Genomic DNA, 22,383 nt, shown 5'->3' with positions numbered 1-22,383 from the left:
GTACTTAGTCGGAAAGAGTGAAAGGGAGCAAAGCTTAAAGCACAGGATATAGCTATATCAGCAAATCTGCTCACATGGCCTGATCTAGCTAGGTCATCGAACTGCTAGCTATATTGATTCATAAACATGAGTACACCTTTAATTCTAATCATGTTTACAGCTACTCCAACCATGCCGAATTGGTGGAGCAGCAGGTTTCTTCCTCATATTGCAGCCAGCAATAATTATACAAGCATCCTTATGTCTGGATTCTCTCCTTGATACCCATCCTGAATACCTTCAGTTTCCATTTGTACCTTTAAATACAGCTTGTCCCTTTAAATACAGCTGAATTCGTTTGGACACATATCATATGCACAACACAGCTTGGAGATGCAAAATCCTGAAATCAAAATTAATTAGTACAATATAGTTGAGGTTGTATGTTCTGATCCATTCAATTGACTTCTGAGTTTCTCCACACAGTTCAAACCCTAATATGGAAGGTACCTACAGGTTATTATCAGACTCCTTTGTCCTTTTAAAAAATACCCGAAAGAATTGCAGATGCTGTAAATCAGAAACAAAAACAGAAGTTGCTGGAAAAGCTCAGCAGATCTGACAGCATCTGTGAAGAAAATGTCAGAGTTAACGTTTCGGATCACCTGCAGCATCTGTGAAGAAAAAGTCAGCGTTAACGTTTCGAATCACCTGCTGAGCTTTTCCAGCAACTTCTGTTTTTGTTCTTTGGTCTCTTTACTGCCTCTGTTCCTTTTCGTTTCTACAGTTTATTGCTTTTTCTTCTTATTTTCTCTTATATCTCTGTCCTCTTCAGGGCGCCTGCAGTTTTATCTCTATTTGCGAGGTGATTGGAATGGAATGGTATAATGACCAAGCAAATTACTATGAGCTGGAGATCATATTTAGGCTGGGAATTGTGGATAGATACATGGTCTTCAGAAGTTAATCAGTTGCTTTCATTGGCATCCCCATTTCCTCATCTTTCTCTTAGCTATTCCATTACTTATCACAACCCTTACCCTCACCCTCATTTTTACTGGATATTCACTGAAACATTAGCCTTCATTCACTGTATCCCTATTCCAATTGCTCACACATAGGTTGGATACTGAGAGGGTAATGGTCCACTCATTGTTAACTGGCTTCTTCTTCTATTTCATTCCTATTTAGTTACCTCAAAAATGTTTGCTTCTGTTTACAAAACTATGAAAGGTTATTAAAAATTACAGCAACATTAATCAAACAAAACAATCTTTACTTTTCTTTCACCTCTCTCCTCTCTGACCCTATTCTCACTCTGAACACTGATCTCTCCCTGGGCACATTTTTGTCTCTTTGACCCATTTCCCCTTCATTCCAGTCTCTGTTTCTATCAAATTATAAAGTTCACATTTCTTTTTAAAGTTTTGTTTTTATTTTTGCATCAGGACTGAAAAAGGGAAAAGAGCTGTTTTAAAACCAAGGACTGTGGAGGGCAATTCTGCACATTCAAAAACAAGTTACTGGAACTTATTGTGATTTGTGTTTATCCTGTTGCTTTGCAAGCAGTTGGGGAGGATAAGATAAGATGGCACATCACTGGGTATACGCGTAGAGTGAGATTTGACCAGCAACAGAGGGCTGATTAGCTTGTGAATTGTGACCAGTTGTGGATGCCAGAGGTCATCAACCTGAAGAGAACTCTCTGATTGGTTCCTGGGTAGCATAGCAGCTGCCGTATGTGACAATACATGGGCACAAGTTCTCCAGAATGGAAGAAACTGGCTGTATCTCTATATCTCTGCAATAAAAAGAACCAAAGACAGAAGAAAGCCAGTTATTTTCTCTCACCAGTTGTTGTAAGCTGTTGCCTTCAACCAGTAACTAAGAGACTTTATAATTAACGGACTAATCACTCCATAGCTCTTGTGAAGGAGTAAAAGAATTCAGAAAGGGGATTGGAGAAAGAGGGTTCTTAGAAAGCAGAAAGTTAATCTCATTTAATCCTGTGGACTGGTGTTATTAAATTGTACGTCCCCAGTACATTTTCCTTCAGCCATAGTACTGATGTCTTTTTGTTTATTTGTGTCTATCAGGCTGAGTATGTAGATGTTTTGAAAGGAGGTTACAATTTCGAAAATAAGAGTTTTGTTTTGCCTTTCATTAGTGCTTATTTATTTGCAATAAATAGCATTTTTTGTTAAATACAGGATTCTGGTCAGTGTTTTCTGTAAATTTGATTCAATCAGATAGCTAAATTGGAGACTCATCTGTACTTTTATTAAATCACTTAATTCTTGTGGTGACCCTGGGAATAGTGGAGTGTATCAACACACTTTCCACAGTGGGTTATAACAATGTGCACCTCTTCTGACTCATCTCTCTCTTTCACACCCATCTCTCTGATTCTAGTTACTCTGTCACACCTATCTCTCTTTGACATCATTCTATCTGCTGTCAGTCTCCCTCTCACACCCCTCACATGAAGTCATAACAGCACAGGCCATTCAGCCCATCAAGTCTGTGGCACTCCTGAATGAAGCTCCATATTTTTCTCTCTTTGTAAGATTAACATATCTCTAAAGTTTAAGGAAAAACACCCAAGTGGTGTGCTTGCAGGGCTATTGATCAAATGATGTAAAGTGAGATTCTGCTCACTAGTTTGCTTTTTGGCAGGCACAAACATCATGGGCCAATTGGCCTCTTTCTATGCTGTAAACGTTCCATGTTTCTATTAATGTAAATGTTCCAATGTAATCAGAAAACTTGTCATTTTCTTTCTCTTACACAAACAATCTGCATCCTTTACAAATATGCAACATTGTTAAAGTTAATGAGTAGTGCTCTTTGTCTTTCAAAATTAGTTGAGAAAAAGCTACTGGTCAGAAAGAATATGGAGCTTAAAACATCTCTACTGTTTCTGACCTTACCTTGTTTGTCTTTCTATCTTCTATCCTTTACTTTGAGCTGACAGATGGTTAGGTCATGCTGCATTTGGTGTTTGTTTCTCGGAGGGGTGGAATGTCATCATCACCATCGCTGTGTTTCCTCACGGTTCTTCACTTCCATTATATCTCACGTCTCTTCAAATCTCCAACTTCTTTTCTATTCCTAATGTATAAAGTTAATTAGGCCTCTACCATTCTCAATCATACTCAGTTTCATTGTATTTTAACATTTTTGAAATATGTCATTTTTTTAAAAAGTAAGTAAATAACACTAAGTGTTAAAGAAATGTATTTCGTCAGTATAACTAACTGAATGCTATTGATGTAACTCTAAAATTAGGCACAAATCCATGCTCACATTGTGAAATTCAGAGTGCCTGGGTGGGCAAAGCAATTGAAAGTTCAAATTCAAGCTTCTGGGAGAGGCCCATAACTTCAAGTCAAAACTTTAATAAACGCATTAAAAGACATTTGAAAAACAATAAATAAATGTAACCACGCTGTTGTGATACATGTATTTTATTAATCATTTATGCTGTTTAAATATTGATTTTGGACACTAAAAATTTCTGTTACTGAGAAAAATGATGCATGAAAAATAAAGTCAGAAAGCATTTTGAGTAATTGTGAGAATCTGGTGGCCCAGTTATGCAACTGAAGGATGATTGCTCTCTTATTATAAAATAGTAGCAACTGTATGTCACATAATGAGATATATGAAACATTGAAAATGTTTGTCATCATTCGGCTTACAGGAGCTGCAAGTACTACAGGCATTTTCAACTAAATAGGTACTTCAAGAACCTTATATTTAATAGATAGAATAAAATGAATGTCTAGAATGTGGCATACGTCTGACTGCATTTAATAGAATAAAATGTCAAATGTTCAATTTGAAAAAAAGAGATAATTTCTTGAAATGAATGAAAAGAATTTAACTTTGCTTGAATATTATGAACAGTTCAGACTGCAAAATGATATTGATTCAACAAATATGCTTCTGATTCTTTGCAATACAAATGTCACACAGGACATCACCTTTCTATTAAGCTAAATAACTTGCTTGGTGAATGTATTGGGTGAAAAGAGCACCGTCAGATGGTCCCACTTGAATCACTTCATCATTCCTAAGTTGTTGTGATGTAGATTGACTCCTTTTGATGTGATTCAGTAGTGTATAATTTATTGCACATTCAAACTTCAAGTTTAGCATAATGACATTTTTAATCTCCTAGTAGAAATGAGCAACCACTGTAAGAGTAAACAGTTTAATTTACTGTAGACCATACTAATAATACAAAGTATTCAGACATATGTACAGCTCTCTTGAATACAAAGAGAGAAATCCATGGATTACAATGATCACGGAAAGTAACTGGTACTGTCAATGCACATCAGTATCTTTTGGTTATAACCCTGGTACTTTACATCTGGAAAAGCTGGAACAGGTTCTTTGTAACATCCCATGTGAATTCCAGAAGTGATTTTTTGTTGTGTTGTTCATACCATTGAACATTGTACATTGGTCAGACATGGTATTTTGAGCAAAGCCAGCATGCTATTAGTGCTTGATGGAATTGAACCATATGGGAATTATGTAAGAAGCTGTAATTGATTGCAGAATCAAACATCTTCTATAGAAATAAAGTATCTGTTTTCCAAGTGTGTTGGATGTTATTTCCTATTTCAGCTTGCTTCTCTGTGATGCATTTTTTGAAATAGGATTTGATTTATTCAGTCAGTAATGTATACCTACTGACAATGGCAATTGGATCAACTCCATGGCTACTTGCATTTTTGAGTGTACAGTGCCACAACAATGCCAAATCAGAAAGAACCATTAATGATGAGTTTTAAAATTATATCATCGTGTCCAACTCCAGAATAAAAGGTCATTGCCGATGACCATTCGATATCTGACCTTGTTGTTTCTCACTTGAAGAATAGTGTACTTGACATTGTACTTGTACAATCATCAGCAACAGTGACGATCAGTCAGTGTATAAGTAGCAAATCTAGTGGGTCCAGGAATACTTCAGATGGTACTACACTTTTTATATTGTAAATTCTGATATGACTGCAGTGTTTCAACTAACTGTCCTTCATAATGGCTGTCTTCCATCATTACGAAAAGTCTGGAGTCTGGGTTTTAAGTTCTCGGATGGATCTAAATAATTAAATAGAAAAGAAAGTTCATGAATTTCCATTATAGGTAAACACAGTTGCTTGCTTTACTCAATATAAAAGTTAAAATATTTCAGAGTTTAACTTAATTACCAACTGCACTATGAGTTGGACATAAAAAAAAATGAAGTAATGCTAAATGATGTTATATGTTAGTGAAGTGATTTAAAGTGTTCCAGAATTTCTCTTTTTAGTACCTGGTGTATTTATAGTTTTGAACAGATCTCCATTTATTGAAGTCTTTTTACCTTTTGCACACACAATAAAATTCTTTACAATATGCAGGTCTGTTTTCTGTTCTCTGAATTTCTAATATTGATTGCTGAAGTAAACTTATGGAATATACAGGGGGTAATTTTCAACTTATCGCTGAAATATAAAACAGGTATTATGGGTCAGGTAACAATTACAAAACCACCCGATCTTCCTTTCCATGCAAATCAATAGAAAGACAAATTTGGCTGTTTCTATAAACACAATCCGAGTTGCAATGCTGGTAAGTTGAAAATTAACCTCACAGCTAATGAGAAATTCTGAATCATGATATTTTGAGAAAACTAAAAATTCAATTGCTAAAATACTATTACTGTTGTCAGAATGTAGGCATATCACATCATCCTCTGTTTGAAATTGTACCATTTGATGGAAATATAATATTTCTTTGTCTGCTATTCTAATGGAATTTATAGACTGTTTACAAAATATGCAATCCTTTACTAAACGTAATAACTTTATGCAAACATAATAACATCTGAGAATTTCCTTGAGACAACTCCTATTTAATCATTCTGCAAGTGACTGAAATTCCTCAAGGAACAATTGCAATGGCTTCCAGGTGGCAGTCTGGAAAGTGGGAGATATAATAGAAAGGATCTGAGGAGGAATGATTCTCCAATGCAGCCCTGCCACCAAGGAGTTTTCCCACTGGTTACAGGTTTGCAAATGTAAATATCCAATGGAGTACCATTTATAGAGTCGCCTGCATTTGCCAAATGCCTTACACTCTCACTTTCCCTAATGCTTAATGCTTGAGGATGTCATCAGCTTAATGTAGATAGCTTCCTTGTGGTAACCTGGGGCACCATTGCACAAAGAGGGGCCATGGGTTGGGAAGGATGGCCCCTCAGCCTCATTGATCTCCTGAGAGGAAATTCTGTCCTGATTCTTGATTACTTGTTTTCTATATTTACCTGTTGAGTCTTGAGGTCTTTTGCCTGGCTCAAGAACAACCCTTCTCTCAGTGACACAACATAGGCCTCAGAGCTGCTGACCCTCTGATCATGTTGGATGGATTCCTGCTACCATCCTCTTTCTGACTGGGCCCACAGGACCTCCTTAATATAACAGAAACCACTAGGCAGTGTAAAGCGAAGAGGCTCTTGTTTTAATCAAAATGTAATTTATTTCATGACAGTAATCAGGACAATGTTACATAAGTAAGTTAGATGTTGTTTCTAAGACTATTTGGGCACCTGGATAATAGGTCTGTCTTCTTTGAGATTCTAAGATGCTCTGACATTTCCCACCATGTCCTTTTGATTAGGTGAATGTCCATACAGTCTCTAACATTAACCTTTCAAACCATTACTTTATACATCAATACCCAGTGAACAGGTTACCTGCAATAAAATTGCTGAACTTTTCCGGGAGCAAGTAAGTTCAAGCTTAGGAATAACTTTTAATATCAGAGTCCCCAAGATGCAGTAAACTTGGTTTGAATTTTACACCAGCAAGATTGACTCTGACTAGTCAATTCATTAACCCGAGGAATGAGTCAGAGAACGGCTGTCCCTATTTTGTTGAATTTTATTTCTTTGGCAGTTAACTGTTAGTCAGCTTCTAACTGGAGCATTGTCCAATGCAATGCCTCTATCAATCAGCATTCACTAGCCAATCAATCAGTGCTCTCATCTTATACAATATAAATGACATTTATTTTGCATTTATTGCCCATTCCTAACTGCCCTTTTGAACCGCTGCAGGCCTTGCAGTGTAGGCATGTTTAGAGTACTGTTAAAGAGGGAGTTCCACAATTTTAACCCAATGACAATGATGGAACAATGATCTTTTTCCAAGTTAGGATAGTGTGTGATTTGGGGGTGAGATTGGAGATGCTAGTGTTGTCATGCATCTGCTGTTCTTGTCTTTCAAAATGATACGAGTCATATGTTTGGAAGTTGCTGACCAAGAAGTTTTGGCAAATTATTATAGAACATTTTGTGGCTGATACACATTTTTGCCACTGTGTGCTGGAGGTGGAGGGAGTGAATGTTTACCACGAAGTCTGTAGACTTCATTGTCCTAGAAAAACATTGAGCTGAATATTGTTAGAGCTGCACTCATCCAGGCAAGTGGAAAGTATGCTATCATATTCCTGATTTGTACTGTGTAGATGGTGGACAGGCTTTGGGGAGTCAGGAGGTTAAGTATTCACTAAAAACTCTCAGCCTCTGACATGCTCCTGTAAATACAGAACTTTTTTAAGGCTGGGCCAGTTCAGTTTTTGGTCAATGGTAAACACCAGATCTTGATTGGAATTTCAATGATGGTAATACAACTGAATATCATGGGCAGATAGTTAGATTATCTTTTCTTGGAGAATTGCCATTGCCTGGCACTTGTAGGGCTCAAATGTTAATTACTACTTAGTATCCCATGCCTAACTATTGTCTGGTTCCAATGTCATGAGGTTTTGGCTGCTCAGCTCTTCATTAAAGTCATGAATGTTATTAAATATTGTGCAACCATCAACGAACATAAAAACCAAAAGAACTGCGAATGCTGTAAACCAGGAACAAAAACAGAAGTTGCTGGAAAAGCTCAGCAGGTCTGGCGGCATCTGTGAAGAGAAAATCAGAGTTAACGTTTCTGGTCCGGTGACCCTTCCTCAGATCTGGGAGCGAATACCCCTCTTCTGACCATATGTACGACATTGCCCTAGTTGACTGTAGACATTCTTTCGACCTTTACGACATGTAAGTTGATATGACTATGATTTCATGTGACGATTAATAGTCTGCTTATTATGCAGAAGCAAACAGACTTATTATTTCCATTCTGTACTCTGAACACGTTTTGTGGCATTTACTGGAGCTCAGCTCCATTGGTGGGACAAAATATTTACAATTAAAGGAGAACTAACAGCATGATAAATTTTGTAAAAGCAAAACTGAAATGAGATTAATCAATATTTCCTGTACCCTGTAGCTAACCACCCTGTGTTACTGCTTGTGATTACTTGGTTTCTGTTTTCACTCATCATTTGCCACTTGATATATTCACCATACTTCTAAACATCAGATCAAATTAGTCTCATATACATCATTCTAAATCCTATTTCTATACCAATATCATAATATTAACTGCAACACTTAATAATCCTTACACTCCCTGATTTGAACTGACGATTGCAAAAAATTGATTGCATTCAGCTGCCTTCTAAGAGTTTATTAAGCAAATGAAATGTTTTGAAACGTTTCATCCCTAATTGCAACGAAATTGTAGCTGTGATAGTGTAACTTTCAGAGTTACCAAGACTAATTGAGCTAGAATTTGGTTTGCAGAATGTTGCTCATGGTAATGCAATGGAAATCTTGCAATGTTGTACTTGTGGGCCCTGCACCTTTGGCTGTTCCTGAGTGGACGGATTGCATTCCTTGAGAATCAAGGAATCACACCTGGTGTGACCCTGACTTGATTCACTACTAACTTAATGTCATACAACCCAATTGCAATGAATGTCCAGATAGTGTCTGCATTATTTACTCAATTCAAAATAAAAGCATGACATTGCAGCACGGTCTCTGCAGTAGTTTCATTTAAAGGGCCAAGCACCCTGATTGCTTGTAAGGGAAGTCTTGGCACGTCTTCATTTAAACAGGGACTGGAAGTACTGGAGTATTTTTTGGAGCTATTGTGGTAGGTGGCTGGGTTTGAGAGATGCATCCTCAGGCAGAAGGGATAGGGGTCTGGGCAACAGAGGAATCAGTAACATGTAGACAACAAAAAGTTGTATTTCCCCAGGTTTGGAAGCATTTGCTGCTCCTGAACCTGTGCTTCTCAATAATGTGCCCACCATCAAACATTTACGGGAGGTGGTCAACTATTTGCAGCCTCTGCATTCCCTGTCCAACGAAGGCAGGAGAAGATGCAGATGATCCAACGGAAGGGCCTGAAGGTATGTCCAGTTGACAATCCCTCCAGAAGAAGGAAGTATTCCTGAAGAAATGGGAGACATAGATGCCTGCTAGGAACTGTGAGAGACTGCAATAAAAAGCAAGTCCCAGAACTGTACAGCTCCTTGGCTGGGAGAGGGCACCTCCACAAGAATGCATTTAGCCATAATAGCACCCTTTGAGCATTTGCTGAGCTTCTGAGCTCCTGCTGAAAAGCCACTTGCAAAGTATTACTGGGGTCCTGTCACAATGGGGTCTGGGGACCGGGATGCGACTTTGGGTGACATTGGCAAACTTGGATCAGTCTCAAAAAATGGTCCTTAATTCAAGCCTGAATTACCTTGATTGCCTCCACTGAATATGTTGCTGGTTCCAGTAAGTACTGGGCCCTAAGAAACTTGTTTGATGGGAGGACAACATCAGATAGCCATTCCTAACATGAATGTCCATTACTTTCCAAGAGATACATGGTTACAACATCAACAATTTGCTCTTCATGACAGATAGAAGGATGAGGGTGACTTAGTTAGAAAAGGGACTTAAAGAATTCTCAATGGTTTCAGTGGTAAAGAACTGCCCAGTGCATCCTGGCCCATAATGTTAAGTATCATCGCTTTCAAGTAGCTCAGGAGAGGCAAGTGGCCTTGTCTCCCACCATATCTACTTTATTTCTTTCTACTGTGTGCCAAAATCTCTTGCAAAAGAGGAGAAATGTCAGTGATTGTTTAACACCCTTTGGGTGAAGCGTGCGCTATAGCTGAATAGCAGGACGTTTGTGGAGGCAGTTAAAGGTGGGTTATGAGGCTTGAAGCATTGGTCGGTATGAGAATGAGGTGAAACTGTTACATGTTAGACATGCAACTGAGAGCTGGGGAACATTGCAGAGTGATAGGATTGCAGTGTATTAAGTAATTAAGACGTTGGTAATGCAGTGGGTAGGCGATGTCATGTGAAGGTACATTAATTGATTTTTAAAAATAATTTATTCATTTCTGGAATGTGGGTGTCGCTGGCTGGCCGACATTTATTGCCTGTCCCTAGTTGCCCTTGAGAAGTTGATGGTGAGCTGCCTTCTTGAACTGCTGTCATCCACCTGCTGTGGGTTGACCCACAATGTCCAAGATATTGACCCAGCGACAGTGAAGGAACGGTGATATATTTTCAATACAGCATGGTGAGTGGTTTGGAGGAGAACTTGAAGGTGGTGGTGTTCCCATATATCTGCTGCCCTTGTCCTTCTAGATGGAAGTGGTCATGGGTTTGGAAGGTGCTGTCTGAGGATCTTTGGTGAATTTCTGCAGTGCATCTTGTAGATAGTACACACTGCTGCTACTGAGCATTGGTGGTGGAGGGAGTGAATGCTTGTGGATGTAGTGCCAATTAAGTGGGCTGCTTTGTCCTGGATAGTGTTGCTGGGGCTGCACTCACGCAGGCAAGTAGGGAGTATTCCATCACACTCCTGACTTGTGCCTTGTAGATGGTGGACAGGCTTTGAGTCGTCAGGAGGTGAGTTACTCGTTGCAGTATTCCTAGCCTCTGACCTGCTCTTGTAGCCACTGTGTTTATGTGGTGAGTCCAGTTGAATTTCTGGTCAATTATACCCCCCAGGAAGTTGATAGTGAGTGACTCAGTGATGGTAATACAGTTGAATGTCAAGCGGTGGTTGTTAGACCGTCTCTTATTCGTGATGGTCATAGCCTGATATTTGTGTGGCGTAAATGTTACTTGCCACTTGTCAGCCCAAGCCTAGATATTGTCCAGATCTTGTTACATTTGAACATGGACTGCTTCAATGTCTGGGTAGTCGCAAATGGTCCTGAACGTTGTGCAATTGTCAGCGCACATCCCCACGTCTGACCTAATGATGGAGGGAAGGCCATTGATGAAGCAGCTGAAGACGGTTGGGCCTAGGGCACCACCCTGAGGAACTCCTGCAGAGATGTCCTGGAGCTGAGATGATTGACCTCCAACAACCACAACCATCTTCCTATGTGTCAGGTATGATTCCAACCACTGGAGAATTTTCCCCCTGATACCTATTGATTCCAGTTTTGCTAGGGCTCCTTGATGCCACACTTGGTCGAATGCAGCCTTGATGTTAAGGGCTGTCACTCTCAACTCAGCTCTGGAATTCAGTTCTTTTGTCCATATTTGAACAAAGGCTGGAATGAGGTCAGGAGCTGAGTGGCCCTGGTGGAACCTAGACTGGGCGTCACTGAGCAGGGTTATTGCTGAGCAGGTGCTGCTTGATGACAACTGTTGATGACACCTTCCATCACTTTACTGATGATTGAGAATAGACTGATGGGGCAGTAATTGGCTGGGTTGGATTTGCCTACTTTTTATGTACAGGACATACTTGGGTGGCACGGTGACACAGTGGTTAGCACTGCTGGCTCACAGTACCAGGGACCCAGGCTCGACTCCAGCCTTGGGTGACTGTCTTTGTGGAGTTTGCATGTTCTCCCCATGTCTGCATTGGTTTCCTTCGGGTGCTCCAGTTTCCTCCTTCAGTCCAAAGATGTGCAGGATAGGTGAATTGGCCATGCTAAATTGCCCATAGTCTCTATGGTGGGAGGTGGGTCTGGTTGGGATGCTCTTTGGAGGGTCAGTGTGGACTTGATGGGCCAAATGGCCTGCTTCCACACTGTAGACATTCTATGATAACTTTCCACATTGTCGGGTGGCTACCAGTGTTGTAACTGTACTGGAACAGCTTGACTAGGGAAGTGGCAAGTTCTGGAGCACATGTCTTCGGTACTACTGCCGGAATGTTGTCTGGGCCTGTAGCCTTTGCATTATCCAGTTTGTCCAACTGTTTCTTGACATCATGTGGAGTGAATCGAATTGGCTGAAGACTGGTATCTGTAATGCTGGGGACCACTGAAGGAGGCCAAGATGGGTCATCCATTCAGCATTTCTGGCTGAAGATTGCTGCAAAAGCTTTAGCCTTATCTTTTGAACTGATGTGCTGGGCTCTTCTATCATTGAGGATGGGGATATTTGTGGAGGATCTTCCTCCAGTGAGTTGTTTAATTGTCCACCACCATTCACGACTGGATGTGGAAGGACTGCAGAGCTTAGATTTGATCTGTTGGTAGTGGGATCGCTTAGCTCTGTCTATCACTTGCTGCTTATGCTGTTTGGTGTGCAAGTAGTCCTGTTCGGTGGCTTCACCAGGTTGACAGCTCATCTTCAGGTATGCCTGGTGTTGTTCCTGATCTGCCCTCCTGCACTCTCCCTTGACCAATCATATAAGGTCATTATATTCTCAAGTCCAGACACTCCAGTGGTTGACCTTTCTGGGCAACCTGCTGCCACTCCTTCCTGATGGTGGTCTTCCTGGGTCTTTTGTCTCCCCCCTCCAAACCCATGGACCCATGATGCCTCTCCTTATTCTCATCCACCTCTCAAAGCTACATCTGTCATGATAGATCCCCCTCTCTTCCCATAGGGACATATAAACACTTCTTACCTTTATTCATTTAGAAGTTGGCAATGACATCCACCTAAATCTGAAAGGCCTCAGGCATCTGAGGTTACTTTAAAATACAAGGCTAAACAAACTCTAGCTCTTTCTGTATAATTGATATAATTCAGTTATCCAATTATACGTCAGAATGCTGCACACAATACTATTTCAATGGAGCCATTTCAAAATAAATGTATTTGGCTTTACAGAAATATTTGAATTGCACACATGGCCAAACAATCATGAAGCAAAGGCACCCAACATGGCAGAGTGAGACAAAAGACCTGGTCTCATTCAATAGCTGGAACGTTATTGCATGATTCTTGAACTGTTGTAACACCGGAATAATTTTTTTTCTGAAAGCATTACAATTGGACAGCTAGCAAACTGCTGCCTACATCAAATTTCGAGCAGTACAGATGGCTTTCTTTGAACACAATAACACATAGGCAAGCCTTTGTAATATTAATTTTCCCATCTGAATCTATACTTAAAGGTGCCTTTCTCTTTATTTCAGTTTATCCCATTCTCTATACATGGACTGTTCATGTAAATGTGATCACCCCTGGGGGCAGGTTGGCAGGTGAGTCCGGGAGTCAATAAATTGGTTGCTGGCCTCAGTGCCCACATGTCTGACCTTACCTTAGTTTTATACCAGCTGGGGGAAGTATCAAGAAGCACACCACTCATGGCCCAATTAAGACCCACCTTCTACTGCCACTGGGATTTTACCCATGGAGGTAGAGGTCCATATCAAGCGTGCAGCCTAGCGTGTTTCACTGGTTTGGCAAGTCAAAGCTCGGGGAAGGGTATGTGCCTCCTCCAGAGATCCAGTGTGCTCCTCCATCAAGGTTGCCATTCCCTGGCAAAGTTATTTTATAATGAAATGGGTACTTTGGTTTAAAAATGTATTAGCAACTATTCTTGACCAAAGTGAGAAATCTTTTGCCTGGTTTAGTACTAAACTTGCAAAAGTAATGTAAGAAAATGTCATCAAGTAGAAACTGATTGGATAACGAAGTAAATATGCCTTTTTTCCTGTGTCATTTCGGTTAGGCCAGGTAAGGACAGCAGAAATGTTTTTCTAAAGTAAATCAGCGAACCAGTTGGACATTATGACATACCGACAGCTTTGTGGTCACTTTAATGTTCCCAGTTTTATTTTAATTTCCAGGTAATTATTTCCAACTAATTATTTATTCCATGTGGAGAAAGCATTCAAATATTTCTTTGAACAGCCTAAGTATTATTTGGTTATTTGGTTATCCAAAGAACAAAAGGTATTTCTGAGAGACATTCCACACCATTCATTTTCTTTAAAAAGATTTCAATGAGATGGCCCTGTCCTTGTAACATAAGCACATTCTTTCACTATCTGGAAACATCAATCATGATTCACCTGTACTGTTTCTAAAATATATTGTTACATTAAATGTCATTTGAGGCAGCCCGCATCCAAGGCTTAAATGAATGCTACAAAATAACAGCCAGAGGAAAGGTTGTCCCATTGAACAGTTGATCATATTTTATTTTAATTCAGGCAAGATGAAGCGTAGATGTAAAAGTATTGGCAGAAAAATATTTTAGTTGAAAAGTTTTAAACTCTTTCTTTAGAAGTATATAGTTTAGACTTCCTGCAATGCTACAATTATATGCATGTAGCACTTGTCATTTAGAATTACGGTATTCAATGGGGTCAGTCTGTAATACATTGATGTTAGCTTTCATTTGTACACGGAATCAAATAATGCAGAGGCAAAATGTTTCTGCAGAAGAAAGCTCTTATAATAATACTTAGGCTATCAATTTTTCATCTGCACAGACTAAAAGAACCTGGATAATTGCAATTTTAATAGGAGTTTTGTACATGAGCCACCCAGATAAAACATTTTCATCACAATGTTTTGATTAAACCTCCATAACTATATATTTTAAATGGTTTTCTTTTCTTGTCTTTTTCATCAACAGTATAAGAATGATATTTCAGAGTAATTTAGTAAATTTTAACTCCTGATCTACCTGGTTACAAAAGAACATATTTATACTATCAGTACTTACACTAGCCATGGTGATATTCTGGAGCTCATATCCAAGTATTTACTGAGGAATTGTTCTTAGCCTGTCTGTTTTCCATTGATTCAACTTATTTTACATAGTTCATGACTTGAACTCAAAAACTGCACTGAAGATATGGAATTGCAAGATGGAGTCAGATACATAAAACCATACAAGGACCAGGGCCACTGATGCTCACCATCAGACCAGTAGGAAACATGATGGAAATGATGGATTAGGTCATTAAACTACAAGACAGCAGGATAAAGGCTGCAAAACATACAATGCAAAATCATGAACATGAATGGTACTAAAAAATGTTGCCAAAAGAATGCTAAATACGTGGAAACTTAAACACCATGCAAAACCCTCTACAGAAATGTACAACCTTATTGTGGACAAGGCTTCAATATCATGGAATATGTTTGCTCATTTAAAAGTAAATTGGAGGGTAAAGGCTGGTAAATTAAATTCCAATTGAATTTCTAATTCCGTATATGCAATGAGGCAGTGCTGAATCGAAAAGAAGACTGAGAGGCAATTTCACTTGGTTGATAACAATAGACAGTTTGAATGTTTTATCTATGTGCATTATATTGACCAAGAAACATGCACATCACCAGTGCAGCAAGCATATGTTAGTTAATTGATTATACTGACAACTTAACAAGATATGCAACAGCCAGTATTGATTAAAATGCAATATTATGCTGGAGATTTACTACAGTTGTAGTGGGTAAGCTAATAATTCTCAGACTTCACACTACAGAAGTTTATAAACTTATAAATTTTTTTACCGCTTGCATTTTAGAATGAAACAGAATTAAACCATAATGTAAGCAGTTGCATTAACAGGATCAAAATATAAAATCAGATTAAAGTGTGAGATAATGGTTTAGTTTGAGAGTAGACCTAAAAACTGCTGAAGAGAATCTATTAAATACAACGGCTGACAGAACTAGTTACCGAAGGTGCAATGGATGTGAATCTGACCGATCTCGTGAGACAGCGAGGTCCAGTCCATTTGAGGAGCTAACTAACTAATTAATAAACTTGAATGAAGTAAGTTTTTGTTTTAAAGTACTCTGACAGCATTAAGAGAAATTGACAGATGTTTGTCGTGTAAAGAATCTCTCCCATGGTGAATATATCCCATGGAAAATGTTTCCCACAGGAGTCATGCAGCCAGATCCTCATATTGTTGGTATAGATCATTGACGTAGACTTATTTTATCTGAAGTTCTGCTGGAAATGGTTCAATAAGTTAATATTCATTGTGGTAGCTGTGGATTGAAGGTTGCTGCCACCAATATTCTTTCCTTGACTAAGTCCAAGAACCCATTTGATTTACAGCGGTGGATGAACAACCATTTATGAGTCTTAAAGAGGAGCTCTCATCTTAGCAAGCTGTAGCTTTTTTGCATGATGGCAAATAAGTACATATTCATTAGCTAGTCATTGGCCCAGATATTTCAATTACTGTTTGAAGAAAATCGATGATTAATCTTGCCTGTCGGCAATTTTGCCAGCGAAGATTCTGAGTCTAGCTGGTTCTGAATGTGACTATCACAGCAAGGCAGGAAGAAATCTATTAGGTGCAGGCCTAGCATTGCAGGGCCAGATGCGTCCCCTTTTTAATAATACTTGCTGCCACTAGCTTCAGGAATTAAAGACCACAAAGTCACTTTGACAGAGACTAAGAAAAGATAAGGGTGTAAACCACTTCAGATTGAGAAGAGTGTGCAGCAAGCCAGTATCCCTGTGATCAGACTGGAAGAGTGGGCTTGCGTGAGGAGGGCCACAGAGGTGGGACAGCCCCTTCAAACTTTCCCTACCAGTCAGAGCCACATGTGTGACATCACAAGAAAACAGGTAAGTGATTAGTCGGTATTTATTCTGTGGTTATTTTGACTGGCTAAGTGATTTAAATCAGGACTCATTATTAGAGCTGCAGAGTACAGATAGGAAATTTATTTTATTAAAAATTTAACATTCAAATTAATTAAATGAATAGAACAGAGATGGTTGTTCAAGTGAGGTGTTGCGGTAAGAGTACGTGGAAACTGGTGGCCACTGGGACAATCTACAATGACCATACCTACCTCAAATATTAGTTGTTTGAGGAACTTTATCTCAGAGTTGATGAGCTGGAGTCTCAACTGTAGCCCTCCATCAAGGAAGGGAAGAGTTACTTAGACACAAGAGATAGTCACTCTGCTCAGATGAATTACACTAAATTTGGTCCCTGGTCAGGGACAGTGGCCTGTGATTGTGAGTGAGACAGGTTTTGGAATCCAGAATTTAGCTTTGGAGGAGCCTCAGCCAGTGCCCTTGCCCAATAGCTAAAAGCTTCTTGATCCCAGTGTGGATGAGGGAAGACTGCAGGTAGAGTAAGCTGACTGACCAAAGTGCCATCGTACAGAGTGCCATTCAAGTGGGGAGAGAAAAGAGAAAGGCAGTCAAGGTGAGTATCTAATCAAAAACTAACGCATACAAAGTGGCAAAAACTAATGTTATGCTAGAGAGTTGCAAAATGTTTTAGGAATTGGGAATGGATGACTAAAAAGCTAATAAAAAGAGAGAAAACTGAAGATGGAAGTAAATTGGCAAGAAATATAAATACAAATGAAACAGTTCTATGGCATACTAAAAATACGAGGGCAGCGAAGATCAGTGTGGACCCTTGGAGGATATGACTGGGAAATTAAAACAATGAAGGGGAAAATGACACATAACTTAAACCAATATATTGCACCAATATTCATGGTGGTGAACACTATAACACTATGTACATCGCAAACATATCAAATGAGGAATGTACTAATGGGAGGAAACATTTTGTAACAGTCTCTTTCACAAGGGACAAAGTATTTGATCAACTAATGAGTTTAAAGGCAAGTGAGTCACCGGGACCTGATGGCCTACATCCAAATGTTTTAATGGAAGTGGCTGTAGAAATAATGGAGACCTTGGTTGAAATATTCCAGAACTGAATGGATTCTAATGTGACTCCTCTGTTAAAGACGGGAGGGAGGAAACTATAGGGCAGTTAACCTGACACCTGCCATTTAAAAAAATGTTTTCCTCCATTACAAAGCAATAAAGAGGAGGACATTTAGAAAAGCTGGATGCAATGTACAAAGTCAGCATTTTTTAAAAAGTAAATCATGCTTGATAAATTTGCTGGCGTCCTTTGAGAATATAACATGCATAGTTGATAAGGGAGAACCAGTAGATTTATGCATTTGGATTTCTAGAAAGCATTGGATAACATGCAACATAAACATAGGAGTTCATGATACTGGGGAGTGAGTGTGAAAAAGCTTAGCAGATGAGTTTAATGTAGGAAAGTGTGAAGTTTTGCATTTTGGTAGGAAGAATCAAATGGCAGACTATTATTTAAATACAGCACAGACAGATCTGGGTGTTCTTGTGCATTAAACACAAAAGGTTAGCATGTGGGTGTAGCAAGGAATTAAGAAGATAAATGGAATTTGGCCTTTATTTCTAGGGGATTGGAGTTTAAAAACAAGGATGTATTGTTACAAGTGTACAGGCAGTAGCTAAGGCTGCATGTGGAGTATTATGCACAGTTTTGGTCCCCATATTTATGAAAGGACATTCTGGCATTGGAGGCAGTTCTAAAGAGATTCACTCAGCTGATTCCTGGGATGAAGGGCTTGATTTATCAAGAATGGCTAAACTGGTTAAGTCTTTATTTATCAGAGTTTAGATGAATGACAGCTGATGTTATTGAAACATTTAGGATTCTGTGGGGATTACTGAGGGTAAATGCAGAGAAGATGTTTCCACTCATGGGGGGAGTCTCGAACTAGACATACAGTAATAGAATAGGGAGACATTCATTCAAAACTGAGATTCGCTCTGCCCTGAAATGAAAATTCCTTTTTACATTGATAATTATTTTTGAATGTGCATTAGATTTGCAGACAACACCCTTTCAATGGATTGAATGCAATGCATTCAAATTAAGACAGTGGGATTGAAAATTGGGAGAGACATGCAAGAGAGGCTAATCAATATTACTTATTTAACACATGACCAAAAGCCAAAGTTTTACACATAACATTTTATATTGTTTATTTTCTTAAATGTTCATTTCAAACTTTTACGAATTTCAGTGTCTTGAGTTTAAAAAAAAATCAATTAAATGCATCTGCTTAAAACTTAAGCAATTTGGGGAACACAATTAGTACATCAGACTGTTGAGATTACATGAACAGAAACATATTATATCTGCAAATACAGGAGGTTATAATGAAAACAAACTCTGTCGTGAGAACACTAAGCATGTCCTTAATATGGTCCTTAAACTGCAAGCTTGTATAAGCTCGTTTGTAGCCCTCTTCACTTCTGGAGTTTTCCAATTTAAAAATAACCAGCAGCACAGATTTAGGCATTCTGATGCATTCCTTTATTTGAATCCACTTTTTTGTACTGAAGAAATCAGTGATATAAAAGTGGTAACATGAATGGAATAGACTGTTCAAAGTGATGCTTGGTGGCAATGTTAAATTCTGCCCAAAAATAAGGGTTTCAATAGTTTTAGTAGGCCACTCAAACTAATTTGAGGTTCAATCATTGAGTCATAGCATCATACAGCATAGAAACAGGCCCTTCGGCCCACCATGTCTGTGCTGGCCAACAAACAACAAGCCACACTAATTCCATTTGCCAGCATTTGGTCCATAGCCTACCCTGCCCTGGTGTTTTAAGTGCTCATCCAAATGCTTCTTCAATGTTGTGAGAGCACCTGTGAACCCTGATGTTACTCTGCTCCTGTACCACTTTCAAAGTCGTACCATTGAGCTTCCATTGTGTCTCCATGTTTCTTTTACCAAAATGCATTACCTCAGATTTCTCCGCATTGAAATTCATCTGCCAGTTATATGCTGTAGAGATAGAAGGAAATATCACTAATACTAGGCTAGATGAGTGTAGAGTAGAGACTGCTGCAATAGTATGTGCTGATCATATATACGAAATAAAATTGCAGAAGAGGTGTTTTAAGGTTACAGATATTTGGAGAAGGACATAGAAAGTGAATCAGACTTATGTCAGGGATGATGCAATCTAGCTGTACTGCAGTGAAGGAAGCTTAACTAAATAAATTGTGTAGTGAAGGCTCAGGGGAATCCTGGAACAGCTAAATAACTCTATGTAATGAGCACTCAGAGGAGTCCTGGGAACTGCACAGGCTCAGAAGAAGCCGTGTTCTATTAATATTGTTGTACAATACTTCAGAGAGGTTTGAAAAGTCCACAAGGAGTGGGCTTTACTGGACATAACTGCACTAGGTTAGAACTCCTATCCACGTATTCGTCTAAATGACTTTTAAATGTTGTTAATGTACCCACTTTAACCACTTCCGCTGGCAGCTCATTCCATATGTGTACCACCCTCTGTGCAAAAAACCCTCAGGTCCCCATGCATTCTTTCCCCTCTTACCTTAAACTGATGCCCTCTAGTCCTCGATTCCCCAACCCAGGGAAAAAGACTGAATGCATTCACCCTATCCATGCCTCTCATGATCTTAAACACTTCTATAAGATCCTCCCTCAGTCTCCTACACTCTAAAGAAAAAAGTCCTAGCTTGTCCAACCTCTCCTTATAACTCAGTCCCTTCAGTCCTGGCAGCATCCTTGTAAATTTGTTCTGCACACTTTCTAGTTTAATAACATCCTTCCTATAGCAAGGTGACCAAAACTGAACACAATACTCCAAGTGTAGACTCACCAACGTCCTGTACAACTGTAACATAACTTCCCAACTTCTGTACTCAATGCCCTGACTGATGAAGGGCAGTGTGCCAAAAGCCTTCTTCCCTGCCCTGTCTATCTATGTCTCCACTTTAAGAGAACCATGCACCTGAACTCCAAGGTCACTCTGTTCCACTACACTCCTTAAGACCCTACCATTTACCATGAAACTCCTACTTTGATTTGACTTTCCAAAATGTAACACCTCACTTAACTATATTAAACTCATTTTGCCATTTCTCGACCTACTTCCCCAGCTGATCAAGATCCTGCTGCAATTTCTGATAACCTTCCTCACCGTCCACGATACCATCTATTTTAGGGTCATCTGAAAACTTACTAATCATGCCTTGTACATTTTCATCCAAATCATTGATATAGATAACAAACAGCAATGGGCCCAGCACTGACCCCTGAGGCACACCACTAGTCACAGGCCTCCAAGCATCCTTCTACTATTACTCTCTGCTTTCTACCACCAAGTCAATTGTGTATTCAATTTGGCAGCTCTCCCTGGATTCCATGTGATCTAACCTTCCAGAGCAGCCTACCATGTGGAACCTTATAAAGGCCTTACTGAAATCCATACAGACTACATTTGCTGCCCTGCCCTCATCAACCTTCCTGGTCACTTCATCAAAGAACTCTAACAAATTTGTGAGGCATGATCTGCCATGCACGAAGTCATGCGGGCTACTCCTAATCAAACCCTGTCTTTCCAAATGCATGTATATCTTATCCCTCCGAATCTTCTCAAGTAACTTACCTACCAGAGATGTTAAGCTTAGTGGTCTATAATTCTCAGGTTTTTCTTTGCAGCACTTCTTGAATAAGGGCACAACATTCCCACCTCCTGTATTCTAGGACCTCACTCGTGGTTAATGAAGGTTCTCTTTCTAAAGAGAAGGTTTTGAAAAGTTTAAGTCATAATTCAGCAGTTATAATGGTTTCTGTAATCTGTTAGTTGGAGGTTGCTTGTAGGTGAACTCAGTGGGTAGAGTATCTTTGGAGAGCAAGTAAATGTAATTTTGCTTTATTGCTTCTGCTGGCATAACACTTGAAAACTGTTACTTGTTCAGCTGGGATTGGAATCTGGAATTATCTTCATGTAGTCTTCAAAGAGCTCTACATATCCAATGGCTCTTTCAGCCAAGTTTTCATCACAATCAAACAGAAATAGCCGCTTATATTAAATTTGATGAATCAATGTTCCACAGAGCAAAGTTCATTAATTATACTAGAATCCCATGTTCTTCCAAGCTCCTGTTCAGCATTACAGAAACCTTTGTTTCTTCTCGCCATTTGTGGGTTCAGCTGACAGACCTGGAATTCCTTTGATTATTTAATGTCTTTACGTGGTTGACTCTTAAATTAATCAGTCTGTGTGCTTTTGACTGCAGTGAATAAACTTGAACAATTACGTGACTGCTGGGAGCCATCTTGTAAGATCTATTTTAGCCAATTTTAAAACTATTTTAGTCTATTTTAAAGACAGATTAACCTTTTCTTATAAAACATATAATAGTATATATATATACCATTTTGACATCTGTCACAAAATGAGTGAAAAAATTGAGAGTACTGGATGTAAGAATCAGTAAGATGCAAATTCAGAAAATGTAGCAGATCCCGCAGCATGTTTGGAAAGGGAAACAGAATTGATGTTGTAACTCACTCAGAGATAGTAAGAACTGCCAATGCTGGAGTCAGAGATAACACAGTATGGAGTCGGAGGAACACCGCAGGCCAGGCAGCATTGGAGGAGCAGGAAAGTTGATGTTTCGGGTCAG

At 39.2% G+C, this 22,383-nt stretch overlaps 1 protein-coding gene across 1 annotated transcript in view; it reads right to left on the bottom strand.

Moving 5' to 3' along the window:
• Window positions 1-5,001: 5,001 nt before the first annotated feature.
• The window catches only part of LOC125485143 (chemokine-like protein TAFA-1), a 444,634-nt gene continuing 427,252 nt past the window's right edge, over window positions 5,002-22,383 (bottom strand). Inside the window, 1 exon segment of the mRNA XM_048606578.1 lies at window positions 5,002-5,094. Within this exon segment, the coding sequence (XP_048462535.1) occupies window positions 5,077-5,094 (18 nt within the window). The 3' untranslated portion in view covers window positions 5,002-5,076.

Source organism: Rhincodon typus, chromosome 16 (assembly GCF_021869965.1).
Source record: "Rhincodon typus isolate 14 chromosome 16, sRhiTyp1.1, whole genome shotgun sequence".
In the NCBI taxonomy this organism is placed as follows: domain Eukaryota; kingdom Metazoa; phylum Chordata; class Chondrichthyes; order Orectolobiformes; family Rhincodontidae; genus Rhincodon; species Rhincodon typus.
This window is presented reverse-complemented; position numbering and strand designations above follow the sequence as displayed.